This window comes from Zasmidium cellare (assembly GCF_010093935.1).
Source record: "Zasmidium cellare ATCC 36951 unplaced genomic scaffold M409scaffold_62, whole genome shotgun sequence".
Taxonomy (NCBI): Eukaryota; Fungi; Ascomycota; class Dothideomycetes; order Mycosphaerellales; family Mycosphaerellaceae; genus Zasmidium; species Zasmidium cellare.
The window spans coordinates 91,648-110,351 of record NW_022987006.1 but is presented as its reverse complement, the minus strand read 5'-3'; the positions used below and the strand labels follow the sequence as shown (position 1 = coordinate 110,351).

The window sequence follows — 18,704 nt, the reverse complement described above, 5'->3', positions numbered from 1 at the left end:
CGGCCAGTCTCAAATCCAGCCAGTCGTCCATTCGCGAGGTTATGGGCTTGATGTGGAGTCGAAAAGGTCCCTTTGGTGTGTTTCGCCTTGTCTTCAAGAAAAGCCGTTTGCCAGTGAATTGTCACACTTTCAACCCATCTCATTCTCCAACGCAGCCCAGCCAGCACGCTGCCTCGCCTTTCGCTTCGTGACAGCAGCATCCTCAACAACCGCGTCTCCCTTCCCATCCTTCTCCTCTTGCATCGCCTGAACAATGCCATTGCTCTGCAGCTCCTGCAACAGCTTGGCCACACTCTCCTTCGACTGATCAATCCTCTGAATCTCGCCCTTCATCTTCTCCAAGCGCTCCTCCATCATCAGAATCAACGACTCTCGCGCTTGATGTGGACGGTACTGATTGATGATATCATGCAGATTGTACACAATGGTCTGCAGGTCTCCCATCTTATCTTGCTGCAGATCTGGATTCTGCGCTAGAATGCCCGTCAAGGAGAGGAATGTGGTGAGCATGGAGCGGGCGAGGGCGATGAGATGTGGTTGTGGATTCGAGAGGACGGAGGGGTCGTCGGGGTAGATCTGCTCGATGCTATTGTCGGCGAGGGTCACGCGGGGCGCGTCGAGGTTGACCGTATCGCCGAAGACGGTCAATTTGCTGTCGCTGGGTGGTTCAGGTGGGACCAGGTAGCGGAGCTCGGCCGGCAATGTCAGGATGTCGACATCTTTCTCAGGTGGCTGTCCATCAGCCGGGGGAGGGATGCCGGCCTCTTTTCGAGTTCGTCTCAACCGTGAGAGGTTCTGTTTGGTGAAGTGTTTGTAGGAGGGCGGCGGAGCTGGGAACGGCGCATTGAAGGTGTTGCCTTCTGCCATGATGTGGTGCAGAAGACGAAGAGGTGGGTGGTGATGTTGTCGGAGCTAATTGTCGCGAGATGGAGGAGGAGGATTTGGGAGCTATCTCACAGCGGAATGCAGAAGGAGCCGTCGTTGGTGGTGCATCCGTCAACAGCTTTTAGACTCGAGAGCGAATCTGGGGAAGTCGATCAGGGCACATGCAGGGCCCGCTGCGAAACTCACATGAGCGACGCCAAGGCATGGACTCTTCACCAACAAAACTGATCAAGTCGCAATAGATCGACGACGAGCTTGAATCGAATGAAAGTAATTAGTTGTGCTGCGGTTGAAATATCTCTTCCTCAACTAGCAACGGGTAGAGCTGCAGTGGAGGGCAGAGCGCTGCTTGAAGGTCGGGCCAAAGTATACCTCTCATTCGACTGCAGGGATGGCACATGATTAGACATCATGCTCTAGCCTTTAACTTCCAACATTGTGCCATACTTGTTCACATCCAGCGCTGACAGGTTGAACTCCTATCTGGTCGAGATGGCATGATGGGCGGGCCCGTTTGCAATCGATCAAAGACTGTCAAGGTGGCTTATCCACGGGCAGCCGCCGGGCGTTCAGACTGCAGCCCTGTCTCAGGCGAATGGGTTCGAATTGCAGATACACGCAGGCCCCCGGTAGCCACAGCACCTTAGCTTGAGGCAGAGCTAATCAGACAGACTCGACGCGGCAGCCCGCTGGCAACCAGCAAAGCTGTGGGGTCTGTTTGAGGTTGCTCCGGTCGAGTCCTGTATCGCTCTGTAGCGAAAAAGACGTGCGGGATATTGCAGTCGTAATAGTACCACCGATCGATCCCAGCGTGGCTGCTGTGAAAGAAGGGTGTGCGGTCGTGTTGAGGGTGCGGGAGCGTGTGACATGGATTCTCGAAATTAGACTTTGCGCTAAGCAGGGATAGCGGTGCGCTTTGGCTGCACCACGAGCGCCAGCGTTTACCAGCGATTGCTGCTCTTCCACCTCCTCCACCAACGCACCACCCCTCCGTCCTGACAGCGACGACGACCCAGCGACACCTCCTCCGCCGAACAACCCGCCGCGACCCTTCGACGCTCGATATTCCTCGCCCTCCCGCAGAACGTCGCCCACTCTTGACTCGACGTCATTTCCGCTCTCCGCCTACGTGCACCGCCGCGTTGCCTTGCACTCGACTTTGTTGCGTGTGACACACTCGAGCGGCCGCCCGCCCTACTCTGCTTGCCCGCGATCGCGACATATCCCTCGACTCCCGCTCTACAAACACCGTTCCCTCCCACCATCGCATTCGACCCTCCGCGCCGGATGACCCCAAACGTTCGCTCGAGCCCGCCAACCCGCAAGTGTCGGCCCAAGTAGCGACCTCTCCACCGTCCGTCTACGGTCGGAGCCTGTCGTCATGGAGCAGGCCAATATGATGCCCGGCGGCATGCCTGGCCAGGGCAACCCGCAAATGAACAACTCGATGCAGCGTCCGCAGCCCGGCAACATTGGCCAGCAACTGCACGCCAAAATCATGGACGAGCTTCGTCGCTCGGCACCCTCGCTCGGTGCTGGATGGCAAGCCATGCTCGATCATCGAGAGCGTGCCAGCAGAATAATGCAGCTGTAAGTCGTTATTCACCCCCGCACTAACCCACCACCTTTTTCTTTGTTCACCGTGCTGACCGGCTTTAGCATCACCCAACTTCGCCAGATCAACGCCGATGTCTCAAAGTGTTTCGGAATCGCCGTCGCGTGGGAGTTAAAGGTGATCTCGTCCTCGAGCACGAAAGACCAGTACCTCGAACAGATGGCGGGAAAGATGAGGGACATCACTGCGAAGAGACAACAAGCCGTCGGACAGATGAACATGCCTGGGAATATGGGCGGCATGATGCCAAACAATATGATGAACATGCCAAACGGCATGATGAACGCGCCTAATATGCAGAACAACGGCATGGGCAATATGAACTTTCAGAATGGCGGAAACATGGGCATGCAGGGCGGTCGCATGCAGCAAGGCCAGAATCAAATGGCTCAACTCCAACGCCAAATGCAAGCGTCGCCTCTACCGATGCAACCGCAACCGCAGCAGCCGGGCACCCTCGACCCGTCCACTTTGCAGATGCCACAGCAAGGCAATCAGCAACCCCAACAGCCTCTACCAAATCAGCAAGGTCAGAACATGGGACAGCCCAACCAACCTCAACAGCCCAACATGGCCCAGGGCGGACAAGGGAAACCAGGAGCAATACAGCAGGAGATCATTCAGCTGGCCAAGCAGATGTCTGATAGGATGCCACTGGAACAAAAAGCCGAGATTCGTGCCAAGTTCACTGCGACTTTGAGCGCTGAGCAGAAGAGTCAGTTGCAGAGCCAGAATACCGATCCTCTAATGAGATTCTTCTTTCAGCGCGCACAAGCAGAGGTTCAGAAGCGGCGGCAGCAAATGGGTGGGATGCAAAACATGAACAATGGCAACATGAATCAGATGGGCAATAACGGTCCACCACGACCGCCTTCTCAGGCCAGCGGACAAAACATCGACTTCTCCAGCATCATGGGTCAGCAGGCCAACGCCATGAAGTTGCAGGACGCTGGCGAACAAGTCGTCCCCGCAAGCAACAACAACAACGGAAACAACGGCAACATGAACTTTGGCAATGGCATGAATATGCCACAAAATGTCAACCCCCAGATGCTCGCAAACAACAACAACAACCAGGGCCAGCAAGGAGGCAATGGCCAGATGAATCAAAACCAGCTGCAATTGATGATGATGCAACAGCGTGCGAATGCGAACCAGGAACGCATGAACAAGCAGATGATGGCGCAGCAGCATGCGATGGCTTCTCGTCAGCAGCATTCGCAATTGCAAGGTCAACCGGGTGGCCTCCATACACCCAACGGTTTTGGAGGTGGCGCCAACGGACAGATCAATAGCCCTGCGATGTCGATGCTCAACAGACCCATAGTGCCACCGGGCCAGACGACCCCTGGCACGCCCCAACCCAACCGACAACAACAAATGCCCTCCACACCGATGAACAATGGAGTCAGCCAGCTCCAGCAGCATCACCAGAACATGCTGAACCAGAACAATCAACAACAGCAAGCGAACCAAGGTCTCAACCAGCAACTCACTCCCCAGCAATTCCAAGAGCTTCTGCAGCGTGTCCCACCGCAATTCCGCCAACGACTCAGTCAATTACCCCAAGATAAGGCACAAGAGATGCTTCAGAAGTTCCACGCACAGAGCATGCGGCAAAGGCAGCAGAATCAGCAGAACATGCCAAACAACATGAACGGCATGAACATGGGTCCACCGCAACAGGGCAATCAGCAGCAGCCAAATGGCATGCCACAACAGAACATGGGCAACGCGGTTCCTGGCTTCAACTCACAGCCACCACCAAACCAAATGAACATGGACCCAGCAGCGCAATTGCAGCAACGCATGCAACGAGAACAGCAGATCAAGCTAAGGACGCAGGCGATGGACATCAGACCATTCCCGAAACCAGTCCTGACGCAACTGGGCATCGCAGTACCACCGAACGTGCAGCTTTGGGGCCATCTCAAGCAGCATGTCTTGCAAAACTCCCCTCAAGGCACCATCGAGAAGGTCAATCAGCAGCAGGCCATCTGGTTCCAGCAACACCCTGAGGAGTTCCAAGCTGCAATGGCGGCTATGATGGCAAGGGTGCGGATGGGCTCAGGAAGTCAGCCTGGCCAACAAATCCCGCCCGGCCAGCAGGGTCCGCCAGGGCCAGGCCCAAATCAGCAGCCAGCACAGCAAAACGGTGCGGTGCATCCACCTGCGAGCATGCCGGATCGACCAGCTCCACCAGGACAAATGGTGCCTCCTGCGCCAATGATGCAGCCGCAAGGCCAGGGCGGACAGCCTAACGGCAATGGTAATCAAGGGCCACGTCCAATGCCACCAAACATGCCCACCATCACTCCACAAGAGCTAGCAATGTTCCGCAGCAAGGTCCCGCAGGCGGCCGGCATGTCTGACGATCAGATAAGGCAAGTTCTCATACGTCAAAAGTTGGACAAGATGAGACAGCAACACCAATTGCAGAAGCAGGGCCTGCAGACGGCGCAGATGCAGAAGCCACCCGGACAGGCTGGTAACAACACTGCAAACATGAACATGCCCCAGCAACCCACTCCTCAACCTCCTGCAGCACAAGCCGCTATGGGTCAGCCGAAGGCTCAGCAACAACAGAGCAACAACGATGTCGTCGAGATCTCAAGTCTTCCAGTATCACAGGCAGCACCGCAAGCACCGGCAATGCAAGCCAGCCAATCACAGAACCAAGGACAGCAAGCACAACAGCCTCTCAACAAACCTCTTACCAAGGAACAGATTCAGGGATTGAGCGAGAAAGATCGGCAGGCGTACCTCACGAAAATGCAACGAACGGTGCAGATGGAGAATCTCCGCAAAGCACAAGGCCAAATGGGCGGCGGCAATGGTCAGAATGGCACCACAGGGCAGCAGCGGCCAGGAATGACACAGGCCCACGTCGAAAAGATCAAGAGCTTGCAGGCAGAGGTCACACGAACATTCAAAAGAGGGAATCCAGTCCAATGCGATGCCATCACTATTGAGAAGGCCAAGATCATGCTCAAGAAGCTGTTTCACCCTCTTCAGCAGATCAGCCAGACATTCGGCGCTGCTCTCAATCTCGGCTTTGACGACGACGTTTTGAAGCGCCTTATGCGGGCGATACTTGTCGTCACGTCAAACGCGATGGACGCCAGTGGCAACATCAAAGATTACCTGTCCGTCTCGCTTGAGGAGCTCACTGAGACTGAGAGACTTGTAGCCGGCTATATGACCGAGCTCAAGCGTAGGAAGGAGCAAAGCGATAGCATCAGACAACAAGCAGCCAGCATGCAGGCTCAGGGGGGCAAGCCGCAGCAGGGAACACCCACGCCAGGTATGGCTCGCACTGCCTCGCAGCAGAACCATATCCGCAAGGCCTCGGCCAGCAACAAGGCACCGCCAGCTCCCACAGACAACAAGACATTCGACTGGGCCGCTCCAAGTCCTCATGGTGTGCCCAAGTACGAGATGGGACGAAATGAGCTCACTCCCGACAAGCTCAAGTTCCCACCTCAGAAGAAGCGCAAGACGGACCAGCCCGGCAGCCAGGCATCCACGCCGGCAGCACAAGCCGGCACTCCTGCCGCAGGTGCTGGTGCTAGTCCTGCACTGGCGAATGGCAAGGTGCAAAGCCCTGACCAGGCTCGCAAGACTCCAGCTCAGCTCAAAGCTGAAGCTGATAAGGCTGCGGAGCGTAAGAAGTTCCTTTGCACCGACAACACCTGTGAGGCTGCTCTGCACGGATTCGACACCGAGGAGCAACTCAAGCAGCATCAAGAATCGCAGCATCAACCAATCGAAGACCCATTGCAATACCTCCTTGGCAATGCTGCAACTGCACTTGGCGTCGATCAGGACGGCAAGCCATTGCCGAAGCCTCGAGCTGCTGCGTCCAAGGCCAAACCTACTCCAGCGCTCAAGGGCAAGGCAGATCCGAAGAAGCAAGGCGCTGTCAGTGCCGAAAACAAGGCATCCCCTCAGAAGAGTCAATCACTCAGCGAAGCAATGGCCCAGAAGCTTGGTCTACCGGCGATGTCAGAGCCAGCTGTTGAGGAGACCAAGACTGACGAAGACTTCCTCGGACCCTTCATCGAGCATACTGATGAGTATGACGAGCATGGCTTTTACACTGGCGACACCGTTTACATGATGGGCAAGCTGTGGGAAGAAGGTTATTATCTTGCCGACAACGGCGAGTTTCAACTTCGACCTACAGATCCGTACGACACCTCCTCGCCCAGTCTTACTCCCAGCGAGGGATCTCAAAGCAGCCAGAGCAGCGATGTCTCGCAGAACGACGCGGTCAAATTCAACTTGTCCATCGAAAACATGGACGCGGACATGCTCGGTGATGGCAAGCAGGGTGTGCCTGAGGGCTTGATGCCGCTGTTTGAGCAAATGGAGAACATCAACATGATGAAGGAGAGTGAAGATACACAGATGAGCAACACCGAGGACGACAAGGCCGACGGCGATGCTTCGAAGAAGAGGAAGGCGCCGGAGTTGTGGCAGCCACCAGTCGCCGACTTCATGCAGAACTTCTGGGACTTTTCGTGAACTTTGATTGGTGGTCATGGCGTTTGAAGGTTGGAACGAGGTACGAATCAGGTGAAGGAAAGTTGAAGATTTGCATGTGATGAGCGTTCTTTTTGGGGAATCTTTGCGTTTGAAAGCTAGCGTTGGCGCTTGGGGCGAAACAAGAGAGATTGAGGAAAACACAAACGAAAAATGGGAAGCAATGTCGACTGGGAAGTTTGTGGATGGATGGAGCGTCGGATCTTCCCTGGATTCGTGTCTTTGAGCGATGAAGCGTTTACCGAGGCGTTCCTTGTGGGTTTCTGCGTATGATGAGCTTGAGGAGGATATACCCAACGCTTCTGTAGCGACTGCTTCTGGTTTTTCCAGTTGTACTATGTAGTTCTATAGTCTTTTCGCAGCCCGTGGGGTTGGGCGATGGAATGGAGGCTGCTTTGAACTGTCGTCTTTTTCTCATGCATCGAAAAAACGAAACATGGCTTCGATTGAGAGACTCTACATCTATTTCGTCTTTTCTCCTAAAGACTCTTGATAACCTGCTCCCTCTTATCAATGATGAACCTCGCCACATCACTCTCCGGCGCGAACCCCTCATACGCATGCGGCACATTCGGCACGAGATGCAACTCACAACTCACCCCTCCCTTGCCCAAGTTCTTCGCATACTCCAGATCCTCGTCTCGGAACAGATCCAACTCCCCGACGTCGATATACGCTGGCGGCAGGCCCCTCGCTTCGGAAGGCGTCATGCGCCCGGCGGCTTCAATCACACTGACGTCGTCGGTGCCGATGCGGTCTTTCCCAAGCAGGGCTGTCCAGCCGGTGATGTTGTCGTCGGTGCTCCACGTGGCGAAGGGGGCGATATTGGGGTCCGCGTGCACGTTGCGGTCGTCGAGCATGGGGTAGATGAGGATTTGCTTCTTCACGCGCGGGGTTCCTTGGAGTTTGATGTAGTGGGCCAAGGAGGCTGTGATGCCGCCGCCGGCGGAGTCGCCCATGATTGCGATGCGGGTGGGGTCGACGTTGAGTTCGCCGGCGTGTGCGTGGAGCCAGCGGAGGCCGGCGTAGGCGTCTGTTACCGGGATCGGGGCTTGGACTTCGGGGGCGAGGCGGTATTCGACTGCGAGGAAGGGGACGCCGGTGCGTGAGACGTAGCGACTGAGCACTTGGGTGTAGTGTTCGAGGGATAGGGCGATCATGCCGCCGCCGTGTGAGTAGAAGATCGCCGGGCCTGGGGTGCTTTGGGGGATGCCGGTTTTGGTGAACCAGCGGAGGAGGAGTTGGTGGCCGTCCGGGGCGGTGGTGGTGAAGTCTTTGGTCATTACTTCCCACGAAGAAGGACGTTAACCATGATCTCTGCATATCTCAGATAGGGTTCACAATTACCATCTGGGATGGCTGGTTGCCCGTGGGCGAGGCCGGAGAAGAAGGTGTTGAGTTGGGCGCGGCGGCCGGCGATGTCGTGGACCTAGATCCAGTGTCAGGAGGGTCGTTGTGGCAGCTATTTGCAGTCTTGGGACATACTGGAAGTGGAGGTGGTGGGTTTGGGCCCATCATGGCCGCCTGCTGATGTTTCAGTATTCATGCTCAAGCTCATGGTTGTGGCTTCCCTTGCTATACCAGGGCGGCGCCCACGGCTGGATGGAGCTCGAAGGGCATTTTGTTCACGATTTGGAGGCTGGTATGAGGGAGGGATGTAGAAGTAGGAGATGTAGAGAAGACTAAGACTGGGATTAAAGGCGAACAGAGAACAAGGGAGGGGATCTGATAAGCCGTCAGAGCTGTGAAGTTGTGCACCCACCGCTTGCAGGGACTGCTTTTCCAGGCATAGAGCGAGAATTGGCGCCAAAGGCTCGTTACTTATTCAGCCGAGCAGCTCCTTGGTCCGTCTCGGAAGGTGTGTTTGAAGCACGATTTCCAAAGGCGAGCTACGCAGTGCCCCGCACAGAGACGCAGCCCTGTGGTCTCGTTGGAGGGCAGAATCTCTCGTTGCCGGTCGTAGCCCAGTTCTTCACCTTTGTTGAACAGGTATTCCGTGTACCCGGGCGTGTGATTCCTCGGGATTGTACTGTAGAAAGCCACTTGGTTCCGGTTGGGGCTGACGAGCACAACATCTGACCACGGCAATGATTGGGTCGTCTCAAAGATAACAAATAGCTACCCTTGTATCGAGGAGCCAGTGTAGGACGGAAATGGTATACGTTCAGGCGAGAAATAGGGCAGACCGTTGTGTTGTCTGTGATATGATGGTCGCATAGATCGCGAGTTTGGTCTTGTTGGTTGGTACTAGGTGCGCAGCTCTGCAGCAGTGCCTGAGCTGCATCGGGTGCCTGGCAGCTTACTGCGCACATCGAGGGCCAAGCCAGAGACGCGGTACGGAGGAGAGGTCGATTTATAGTTGATTGTTCACCTGGAGCAGATGGACGTGAAGTCGGAATGCCCCAGTCGTGGTGACAAGGACCCGCCAGCAGCAGCGTCCAGGGGCCACGACAGCAGCCGAGAGGCTCTCCCGCGGTCACGCCGTGGCTTGCTGGCTTGCTCGCCATGAGGTAGGACGGCGTTCAAGACACTCGCGTCGCACTCATGCCCGCTGCATAGCACACCACCACCGCCCTCTCCCTCCATGCCATCGTTGCTGTCGCGGAACCAGCACGATGCCGCCGCGTCCTCCTCGCTGACGCTGCCCCTCGTCCTGCTCGCCGCTTCCGTCCTCGCATACGTCGGCACTCCCTCCAGACACGCCCTCCTCACCAGCGCCATCGCCTGGCTGGCCATAGCCACCTATACCACCTTCAGAGTCGGCGCACGATCATTGCTGGACGCGAGCCCATCTCAAAGATTGGCATGGGCTGCCGGGATCCTGTTGGCATTGGCGCAGATATGCGAGCGCGCGGTTGATGGCAAGGGCATTTGGTGGGCGAAGGTTATATTCCCACAAAGCTTAAGGAAGAGCTCTGACTGAAAGATGAGAACAGGCCTTGTTACCTCTGCTCCTGTATGCCTTCGTAAGGGCGGGCATCTTTGACGAACCCGATCGGCAACCCGACTCTCCAGTCACAAGTCCGACCAAACCAACACACACTCCTCAAGGGTATGGTTCGCGGACCGATCTGGCCATCACGACCCTGGCAGGTCTGCTCGCGGCATACTCACACTCTGGCTCCATCTCCGTCGTCGCGCTGGGCTTGTCCCACGCGGTGCTGGAAGTGTTTGCGTTCAATCTGATAGAGCGGGCGAATGGAGCCGCCCAGCACCATCTGCAGAATGGCAGAAGCATAATTTACTCGGCGAGTGGACTGCTAACGCATCCAAGCAAGCCATCAGATCCCAGCGAAGAGCCATGGGTTGCAATGGTACGAGACGTATCTGTTGCCGGTGGCATTGCGACTTCTGCAGCCGCACTGGTCCTAGAGAGCCGTCGCTTTGGAGGACTCGCCTACTATGGTCTCGTCGACCAGGCGATGGGCGCAGGGTGGGAGTTTGGACAGGGTATACTGTCCATTGTGTATGGAGGAGGTATTGTAATCGTACATATGGTCTTGTTTGGAGCTCTTTTAATGATGGTAAGTCAAAAACTGACAAGTACATGTACCTCGTCAAGCGCGGCACATCCCACCTTCCTTCAGCAAACCTGCTACTTCTCGACCTTGAAGCTAACTCGATCAACGACAGATACAACGACGGGGGGCGTTTCTGACGACTTTTGTGCCTCTTGCAGCTGCGCTATCCTCGCAACTGCTGCTGGGCTTTTCTACATCGCGGTTATGGTTCGCAGCAATATGCGCTGGCGCCGCTTTCTCCTTCCTTGACGAGCAAGATACTTTCTCGTCCGGCTCAAGAATGAGGCTCCGCTTCAGCAAGATGCTGCTCTTGACGGCGGTGGTGTCTTTCGTGGTTCTGGCCCTCTACTACCTGCAGCAGCCGATTCGCACAGTGAGGCCCATACCCTCCACCCCCTCACCACCATCCGAGGGTCTGGAAGTCGCCCCTCCCAAGGCATCTAGCGAGCCATTACAATACACCGACAAGCGCACGCATCCTATGAAGTCGCTAATACAGAATTCGCAAGACTCATGGTCTGCCAAGCTCGAGTCGCAATCACAGACACTGGAGGCGGCAGTCCACGAGTACAGGCGGAGGTATGGCATTGCGCCTCCACCCCATTTCGACAAGTGGTTCGAGTTCGCGAAGTCGAAAGGCGTCCAGTTGATTGACGAGTACGATACCATCCACCATTCACTTTTACCTTTCTGGGCTCTCGAACCGGCTACCATTAGAGCCAGGGCGCGAGAAGCGCTTGGCTTTGGGGACAATCAACTGATGGGCCTGCTGATACGTGACGGCAAGGCACTGCACGTCGAAGGTGGGCAGGAATGGCTCCAGCAAGCTGCTGTCGGCATGATAGAGCAGTTTGTCGAGTACTTGCCCGACATGGATCTTGCTTTCAACGTACACGATGAGCCGCGGGTGGTCGTGCCTCATGACGAGCTTTCCCGTATGGTTGAGATCGCACTGACGAGAAACATACCGAAAGCTGGAGCGCGAACGAATTTGAAGAATGCATTCTCCACGCGACCCAAAGATGTTGGCAGCGGCAAGCGCATTGCTGAGGTCAAGACCACACGGTTCAATGTTTTCGCACATCAGCCAACGTGGATCCCTTCCCGGTTATCGTGTTCTCCCAATAGCCCTGCCAGGCCCCTGGACGAGTCGCTCGCAGCCGACAATCTCACCGCGTATGCTTTGGGTGAGTTGGCCTTTGTGTACAACCAGACCGCTTTCTCCGATGTATGCAATTCGCCATCATTCTCCAAGTCGCACGGATTTTTTGATCGACCCAACGCCTTCAATGTCGTCCACGATCTGTTCCCCATCTTCAGCCAGAGCAAGATGTCAAGCTTCCAGGACATCGTATACCCCAGCCCCTGGTACTGGTATGGGAAAGTCCAATACAAAGAAGCTCAGGACATGGACTGGACGAAGAAGGAGAACAGATTGTGGTGGAGAGGCAGCACGACCGGTGGCTTCAGCAGAGATGGTGGCTGGAAACGACAACATCGACAAAACTTTGTACGCAGAGTCAATGCGTTGGACACAGCCAAGGTACTTGAAAACAGCAATGCGGCAGCTACGGACGAAAATCCTGGTTGGCAGTGGGTCGTTAAGGACGTTCCACGACAAGACTACAAAGAAATCATGGATGTGCACTTCTCGCACGTTGGGCAGTGTGATCCTGGCGACTGCGATGCGCAACGAGAGTTCTTCCAGATCGTTGATCCAGCAGACCAGCAGGATGCATGGAAGTACAAATACTTGCTTGACTTGGACGGCAATGCCTTCTCTGGACGATTTTATGCTTTTTTGATGAGTCACAGTCTCACGTTCAAGATGGCAATCTTTCGGGAATGGCATGAAGAGTGGATCAAGCCGTGGGTGCACTACATACCGCTCAGCTTAAGGGCGGAGGAAGCATTGGAGGCTGTAAGATTCCTGGACGCAGAGGAGGAAGGCAAGTCAATGGCATCGAGCATAGCAGAAGCTGGAAGAGACTGGGCATTCAAAGCTCTTCGAAATGAAGACTTTGAGGTCTGGTTTTTCAGGCTGCTGCTAGAGTAAGTCAATCCTTGCCGCATGTCTGTGAATGAGTCTGCTAACAATTTAAAAGGTACGGTCGTGTGGTTGACGATGATCGCTCTTCTATAGGCTATTTTGGCTCATAGACATTGTACATATAACGACTTTCTGCGCAAGTATACCCCAATCTAAGCTTCTGCGAAAACTTCATTCAAGGATTGTGGTCCGAACCACGAGCTCCGAGCCTACTGCTGCTGCCACAGTCTGAATTCTTGTACACAGACTAACAGCGATGGCTTGCACCATTTGGGAAGCTCACAAGTGCAAAGCTGCAGGTCTGCGGCGGTTGCGGCCCTGCTTACGAGTTGTAAAAGTCAATCTTTTGATATCGCCGCCAGTTGCTGTCGCTAATCGCCGGCGCTCGTGGTTCGGGCGGCGGCTCATCTAGATGTGCATCGCCAGCCGCACACTTCGCCTATTTAAGAAGGTGCATCTAGCTTGCCATATACGTGCTGAATCTCGACATCAGTGAGTCGGACAAACAACACAAACACACCAACAGCAATGGGTTCGACGGGCGACAGCAGCGATGAGTTTGACATCATTATTGTCGGGGCAGGCACGTCTGGCTGTGTCTTGGTGAATCGACTGTCTGAGGACCCTAATGTCTCCATCCTCCTGGTTGAAGCTGGAGAAGATCAATCTGCCGACGAGAATGTCTACACTCCCGGCTTGTGCACCGCACTGCTTGGAAACGACCAGTATGACTGGCGCTATACTTCTGAGATCGAACCCGGCATCAATGGCAGACAGATTCTCCATCCTCGAGGCAAGATCATAGGCGGCACGAGTTCCATCAACTCTTTCGCTCTGATTTACCCATCGGCGGCCGGTATGGATGCTTGGGCCGAGTTGGGAAATAAAGGATGGGATTGGAAGAGTATCCAGCCGTACTTCAAGAAGTTCCAGACGATTTATCCGCCTACACCGGAAGTGAAGAAGGACCTGCATGTTGCACACAACGATGAGACAATAGCTGCCTCGCATGGTCCGCTGAAAGCTGCCTTTCCTCCCACGGTCAGACCACTTCAGAAGGCTTGGGTGGACACGTTCCGCACCCTGGGCTTGGAGAATCGCAGTGATCCTCTTGAGGGCCATGCGCTGGGAGGTCATACGTCGACGTGTCATATCAGCGGTGATAAATACGAGCGAAGTCACGCGGGCGTCGCGTTTTTCAATCCTGTGCGTGAGAGGAAGAATGTACACCTTGTGACGGGTGCTCTCGTTCGGAAAGTCGAGCTGGAGAAGCAGCAAGATGGCGTTTTGACCGCGACGGGCGTATTGTACTCCAAAAACGGCGCTGAGTTCCAAGTCAAAGCCAAGAAAGAAGTCATCCTCGCAAGCGGTGTGTTTAACACGCCTCAGCTCTTGGAGTTGTCCGGCATTGGAAACCCAGAGCTACTGCAGAAACACGGCATCGAAGTCAAGCACGCGAACGTCAACGTCGGCGAGAACCTGCAAGACCACATCAAGGCGGCCATATCCTTCGAAGAGATCGATGGCTATGAGCCGGGTGCTAGTGTGTCGTCGAGCGAGATGAGGGCGTCGTACGAGAAAGATCGCACAGGGCCTTGGACGTGGACGGCCCACAGCTTCGCCTACATGCCACTGCCCCCGTTCCTTGATGCGGCTGGCAAGGAAGAGCTCTCGAAGGTGGTCGAGCAACACCCTCCCAGCTCTGGCTCTAGCTTTGCAAAAGCCCAGCACGACTTCATCTGCAAGACGACACTCTCCCCAGACCAGGGCACATCGACAGCCTTTCAATCGCGGAGGCCCGTGGTTCCCGTCAAAGAGGGCAATTATATCACGCTCTCCTGCATGCTGTCCTACCCCCTTTCCACAGGCTCCTCACACATCCAGTCCAGCGACCCGACCACCAAACCCACGATCCACTTCAACTACTACAACCACCCCCTGGACCTCGAATTCCACGCCCGCCACGTTCAATCCCTCGCCAAACTCGCTCAAACACAGCCCCTCGCCTCGTTCCTCAAACCAGGCGGAAAGACTCTACCAGCCAACCTCGACCCGACGAACATCGATGACGCCAAGGAAATATGTAAGGGGTTCTCCACGACGAACTATCACCCCTGCGGCACGGCGGCTATGTTGCCGGAGGCTATGGGTGGCGTTGTGGATGAGAGATTGCGGGTGTATGGGATAGGGAATTTGAGAGTTGTGGATGCTAGTGTTGTGCCAATTGAGCCAAGGGGCAATATCATCACGACGGTTTATGCGGTTGCTGAGAAGGCGGCAGATTTGATCAAGAAGGATTTGGGGCTAAAGACATCGGGTTGAGGTATCATAGAGGAAATGCATTTCTTTGTTTTAAAGTCCAGGGGGGTATCTTTTCGCAAGACTCCAAAAATGCCGTAGCGGAAACATAAAAAACAATAGCAGTAAACTCCAACAGTCTCTCTCTCACTCCACACGCCCTCCACTAGCCTCGACGACCTGCTTGACTTCGCCCCGAATCTCCGGAATCCCCGCCATCATCCTCTGGCCCAGGATGTCGCGGAACTGCGCAAAGGCCTCGCTGCGTCCCTTGTGCTGCTGGTTGAAGCGCATCACCAACTCGACGAACTCTCGCGTGTAGATGTCCGGGTTCCGCGAGGCTTCGACGTACTGGATGATTTCCTCTGGAATGTGCGTGGGGAGGCGCTTGGCGGTTTGCGAGATGGCTGTGAGGTTGTGGACGAGATCTCGTCTGTGATTATGAACTAATGAGTACACGCGAAGAAGGGAGGAAGAGCGGGCAGTTCCATACATCTCGGCGCTCATCGCCTGCTGGGTTCCTTGGCCTTGGTAGTCATGTGCTTGGACGATGAGGAGGTAGAGGTTGCTGATGATGGCGCGTAGTTGGGCTGCAGTACATTAGCCCGGATCCTATAGCGAGGAACGAGTCCACTTACCGTCGAGTTCGTCGAGCGTTGCTGCAGCCATGTTGGTAATTCGGTTCAGGAGTTGTGATGATGGAGTGGTTTGCAGCAGTCACAAGCAGTCAATAGGAAGAAGTGTATGTTCGGGATAGCGTCGGCGGTTGCGTGAACTCTGTTTCGCGGGCCGATCCGACGACCCGAACACCTGGGACAACAGCACCTTCTCACACCGGGCCAATCTTCAGATTCAATGGCATCGGACACGCCTCGACATGGCTCAGAGTGGCCCGCGATTAGCCACGAGAGCACAGTCGCGTGTGTCATCTCGCGATGAAGTATCCCGCAGCGGCGCCGGTCGCGATCAGCTCAGCAGTCAGAAGCGAAATCCCCAAAACAATGAGGCTACGATCGCGTACATCAAGAAGATCCTTTGTTCGAGGCCACCGACGGCAGGAACAGATCCGGACGTCCCGACTCGAAAGATTGAAGACAGTTCCCTCGAAGAGCTTTTGCCACCGCTCACGAGCTCAAACGAAGTCGACATCCAGCTATACGCGCTCATCGCCGTCATCTTGAGCAATTTCGTCCAGACGTGGTACAACCGCATCACGCCCGATCAGCAATTCGTTAGCGAGATTGTCCAGATCATCGCACACTGCACGCGGGGTCTGGAACAGCGGCTGAGAAAGGTCGATCTCGAGGGCCTTCTTCTTGATGAGGTGCCAGATCTTCTGGCCACGCACGTTAGAGGTAATTTGAGTTTGCGTGTGGGATTTGTCTATGCGTGTGAAGCTGACTCTCGTAGCGATCAAGACATGCAGAGCATCGAGGACGGGAAGTCCAACGGCTCGCGAGGTGCAGTTGCGCTATCATGCCCTCAATCCTCACGTGGCGTTAGAGCCCCTCCCGCTTGACGACGACACGGCTCACAGACAATCTGAGAACGAGACTGCGTGGTGCTTGCTTCTGGTAAACCGTGTTCTACCTCTGCTACTACCACCGGAAGACCTTCAGAATCCCTGCCTGGATGTTTTGGTATCCGAAGTCTTCGCAGAGCTGATCTTTCGCAACGGGATTTGCGGGAAGGCGTGTGAGCCCTGGCTAATATGGGACGGCGTGGCAAAACTACTCCGCTCCCTACGGTCCGTCAAAGGCACGCTCCCGAAGAACTCCTCGGTACCGTTAAATCGACTCGATGAGTACGGGTTGCTAGCAGCCTCACGCGCATCAGAGGATCCGCTTCCTCACGGGAGGCCCCGCAGGCGCTTCGATGCTCTTTCTCATACGTTTTGGTTCACCATGCAATGCGTGATAACAGCTTGGGTCCTGCTTCGAGCTTGCTTCATCGCTCTCATGCAGGCGGGCACCCTTCCAGCACGGTCGAGCCGCAACCCTTCCAAATCAAAGGCGTCAGAAGGAGTTCCTGTTACGACAAATACGATTTCTGGCCTGGTCGAGACTCCCTCTGCAACAAAGGCGAAGCGACCAATCGTCGACATGCACATCTGGGGATGCATCTCAGAGGTTCTGTCTCTCGACCAACGCATGCCATGGCTGTCAGGCATCCTGTCTCTTGTACAGAGGCTTTCCCTGCAAGGGCCGGGTCAGCTTTGCCAGACGAACAGCAGATTGGACAGGTAAGCAGCTCTCTTTCTTCTCTTCGTCTCCATCTTCGATTAAATCCGAGGCGCTACTACTTGCGAGCTACCGCATTCGTCCGGAGTCTATCCTTCGAGACTAGATGCTGCAACACTCGGATCCTGCCAGCTCATTCGCCGAAGCGAGCAAGCCACCGTCGGGCGCCTGCATTGCTCACCAGTCATCTGATTCCCGTGCGAACCAATGTCATGCTTCGGACCGCAGGTCGACAGCTGGCCGTGTTTCATTCCCATCTATCCGTCCATGCTGCTTGGCACGCCAGCGAGCGACGACATCCAAGGAGGCTTGCATGGCATCGAATACCTCTGATTACTTTTTGGCGATTCGACCCCAACGCCGCTGTCGCTTAGCTTCGGTTACGACACCCTCGCTGGCCAGTATATGAGGTTGGGCATCGACGCACACCGACCGGCTCGAAAATATCTCAACACGACATTGGCGGTCTTCACGATATCGAATCTCTGGCGCTGCATTACGGAACGCACCCCGTGAGGGTTCGGCCCTCGGCGGGCCTCTGCATGCCATTTATTGTCTGTGCGAGCGAGCCGTCCGGCCCAAACCTTAACGCCAGTGCAGCCGCTTGCGCCGTCCGTGTCAAGCCTTCCGCAAGCGGAGCTTCCCCCAAGTGCCTCCCACTGCCGACGTCACAAAATATCCGCCACTCATAGCAGGATACAGCGCTTTGGGCGTGCTATTCGCCAGACGACAAAGACCCCAAGACCACCACACGTCGGCAATCGCCAGCATGTCGAGCCGACCCTGTCACTTTGGTCGTCGTCGAATTTCCCTTCCCTGCTGCTGCTCCCATCCTCACGCCAGAGAAACAATCATCATGCTCGTCGTGCATATGCACGTCAATACGGCTGTTTTGCCCTCTCCAGCAACACCCACCCACATGCACACCCCCTACCCAACCCACGCGACCATAACGTCACCGCCCAAAAGCAGAATCGGACAGAACAGCTGACTTGGGTGATTGAAACTGCAGGCTGATGTCGTCCACTATCCACCAGAGATTGCTCGCCGCCGCCCCAGACTGGCTGCCCCCCGTGCTGCAAGCCGCCCGAAGCGCCCTCTTCCCGGACAACGTCCTCGCTGCTGGCCGCGCACAACCGCCCTCAAGCGACGAGGTCGTCGAGATTAAACGCGAGTGCGCCCGCGCCATCGTCGAAGCGATGATGCCCGACGTCGTCGGCGCGGCCTTTTTCGCGACCAAAGACCACGATCTGATGAGGGAGGATGTCGAGGCGCAAGTGCTGGATCTTCTGGCCGACGCGTACGTCAATAAACATCTGGTCGTTTTGGCGGTCGAGTTGATTGTCGTGCGGCTGTTTCCGGAGTTGGGGAGTCGGTGAGTGATGGGTGGATTGGATGGGAAGAGGGAGTGTAGTGTCGGTGTGGAAGGATAACAGGTATTGCTGCAGGCAGGTAGGTATAGTAATGGAGTCTTGTTTGTAGAAAGGGGCAAGAGCTCCGTTAAGAGACTCCAATACCGCTCTTGATGAATCGAAAGACCAGCCGTCGCA

At 55.5% G+C, this 18,704-nt stretch overlaps 7 protein-coding genes across 7 annotated transcripts; 4 read left to right on the top strand and 3 right to left on the bottom strand.

Moving 5' to 3' along the window:
- Positions 1-129: 129 nt before the first annotated feature.
- M409DRAFT_71167 (uncharacterized protein) lies at positions 130-867 on the bottom strand (the record flags this gene model as incomplete). Its single annotated transcript, XM_033819054.1, has 1 exon — positions 130-867. One exon carries the CDS (start codon positions 865-867, stop codon positions 130-132), a length of 738 nt encoding a protein of 245 aa, XP_033660170.1.
- A 1,417-nt stretch (positions 868-2,284) lies between these two features.
- M409DRAFT_71166 (uncharacterized protein) lies at positions 2,285-7,027 on the top strand (the record flags this gene model as incomplete). The annotated part of the gene is made up of 3 exons (XM_033819053.1): positions 2,285-2,475; positions 2,545-6,576; positions 6,712-7,027. The coding sequence occupies 3 exons, from the start codon at positions 2,285-2,287 to the stop codon at positions 7,025-7,027; spliced, it is 4,539 nt and encodes a 1,512-aa protein (XP_033660169.1).
- A 497-nt stretch (positions 7,028-7,524) lies between these two features.
- On the bottom strand, positions 7,525-8,665 carry M409DRAFT_71165 (uncharacterized protein; the record flags this gene model as incomplete). Its single annotated transcript, XM_033819052.1, has 4 exons — positions 7,525-8,330; positions 8,393-8,474; positions 8,531-8,569; positions 8,627-8,665. The coding sequence occupies 4 exons, from the start codon at positions 8,663-8,665 to the stop codon at positions 7,525-7,527; spliced, it is 966 nt and encodes a 321-aa protein (XP_033660168.1).
- A 1,691-nt stretch (positions 8,666-10,356) lies between these two features.
- On the top strand, positions 10,357-12,726 carry M409DRAFT_71164 (glycosyltransferase family 90 protein; the record flags this gene model as incomplete). Its single annotated transcript, XM_033819051.1, has 3 exons — positions 10,357-10,569; positions 10,679-12,618; positions 12,672-12,726. 3 exons carry the CDS (start codon positions 10,357-10,359, stop codon positions 12,724-12,726), a joined length of 2,208 nt encoding a protein of 735 aa, XP_033660167.1.
- A 418-nt stretch (positions 12,727-13,144) lies between these two features.
- Positions 13,145-14,938, top strand: M409DRAFT_60977 (GMC oxidoreductase; the record flags this gene model as incomplete). Its single annotated transcript, XM_033814627.1, has 1 exon — positions 13,145-14,938. The coding sequence occupies one exon, from the start codon at positions 13,145-13,147 to the stop codon at positions 14,936-14,938; it is 1,794 nt and encodes a 597-aa protein (XP_033660166.1).
- A 123-nt stretch (positions 14,939-15,061) lies between these two features.
- Positions 15,062-15,583, bottom strand: M409DRAFT_30281 (uncharacterized protein; the record flags this gene model as incomplete). Its single annotated transcript, XM_033809850.1, has 3 exons — positions 15,062-15,347; positions 15,408-15,504; positions 15,553-15,583. 3 exons carry the CDS (start codon positions 15,581-15,583, stop codon positions 15,062-15,064), a joined length of 414 nt encoding a protein of 137 aa, XP_033660165.1.
- A 208-nt stretch (positions 15,584-15,791) lies between these two features.
- M409DRAFT_71161 (uncharacterized protein) lies at positions 15,792-18,610 on the top strand (the record flags this gene model as incomplete). The annotated part of the gene is made up of 5 exons (XM_033819050.1): positions 15,792-15,854; positions 15,921-16,269; positions 16,325-17,156; positions 18,167-18,525; positions 18,591-18,610. 5 exons carry the CDS (start codon positions 15,792-15,794, stop codon positions 18,608-18,610), a joined length of 1,623 nt encoding a protein of 540 aa, XP_033660164.1.
- Positions 18,611-18,704: the final 94 nt, after the last annotated feature.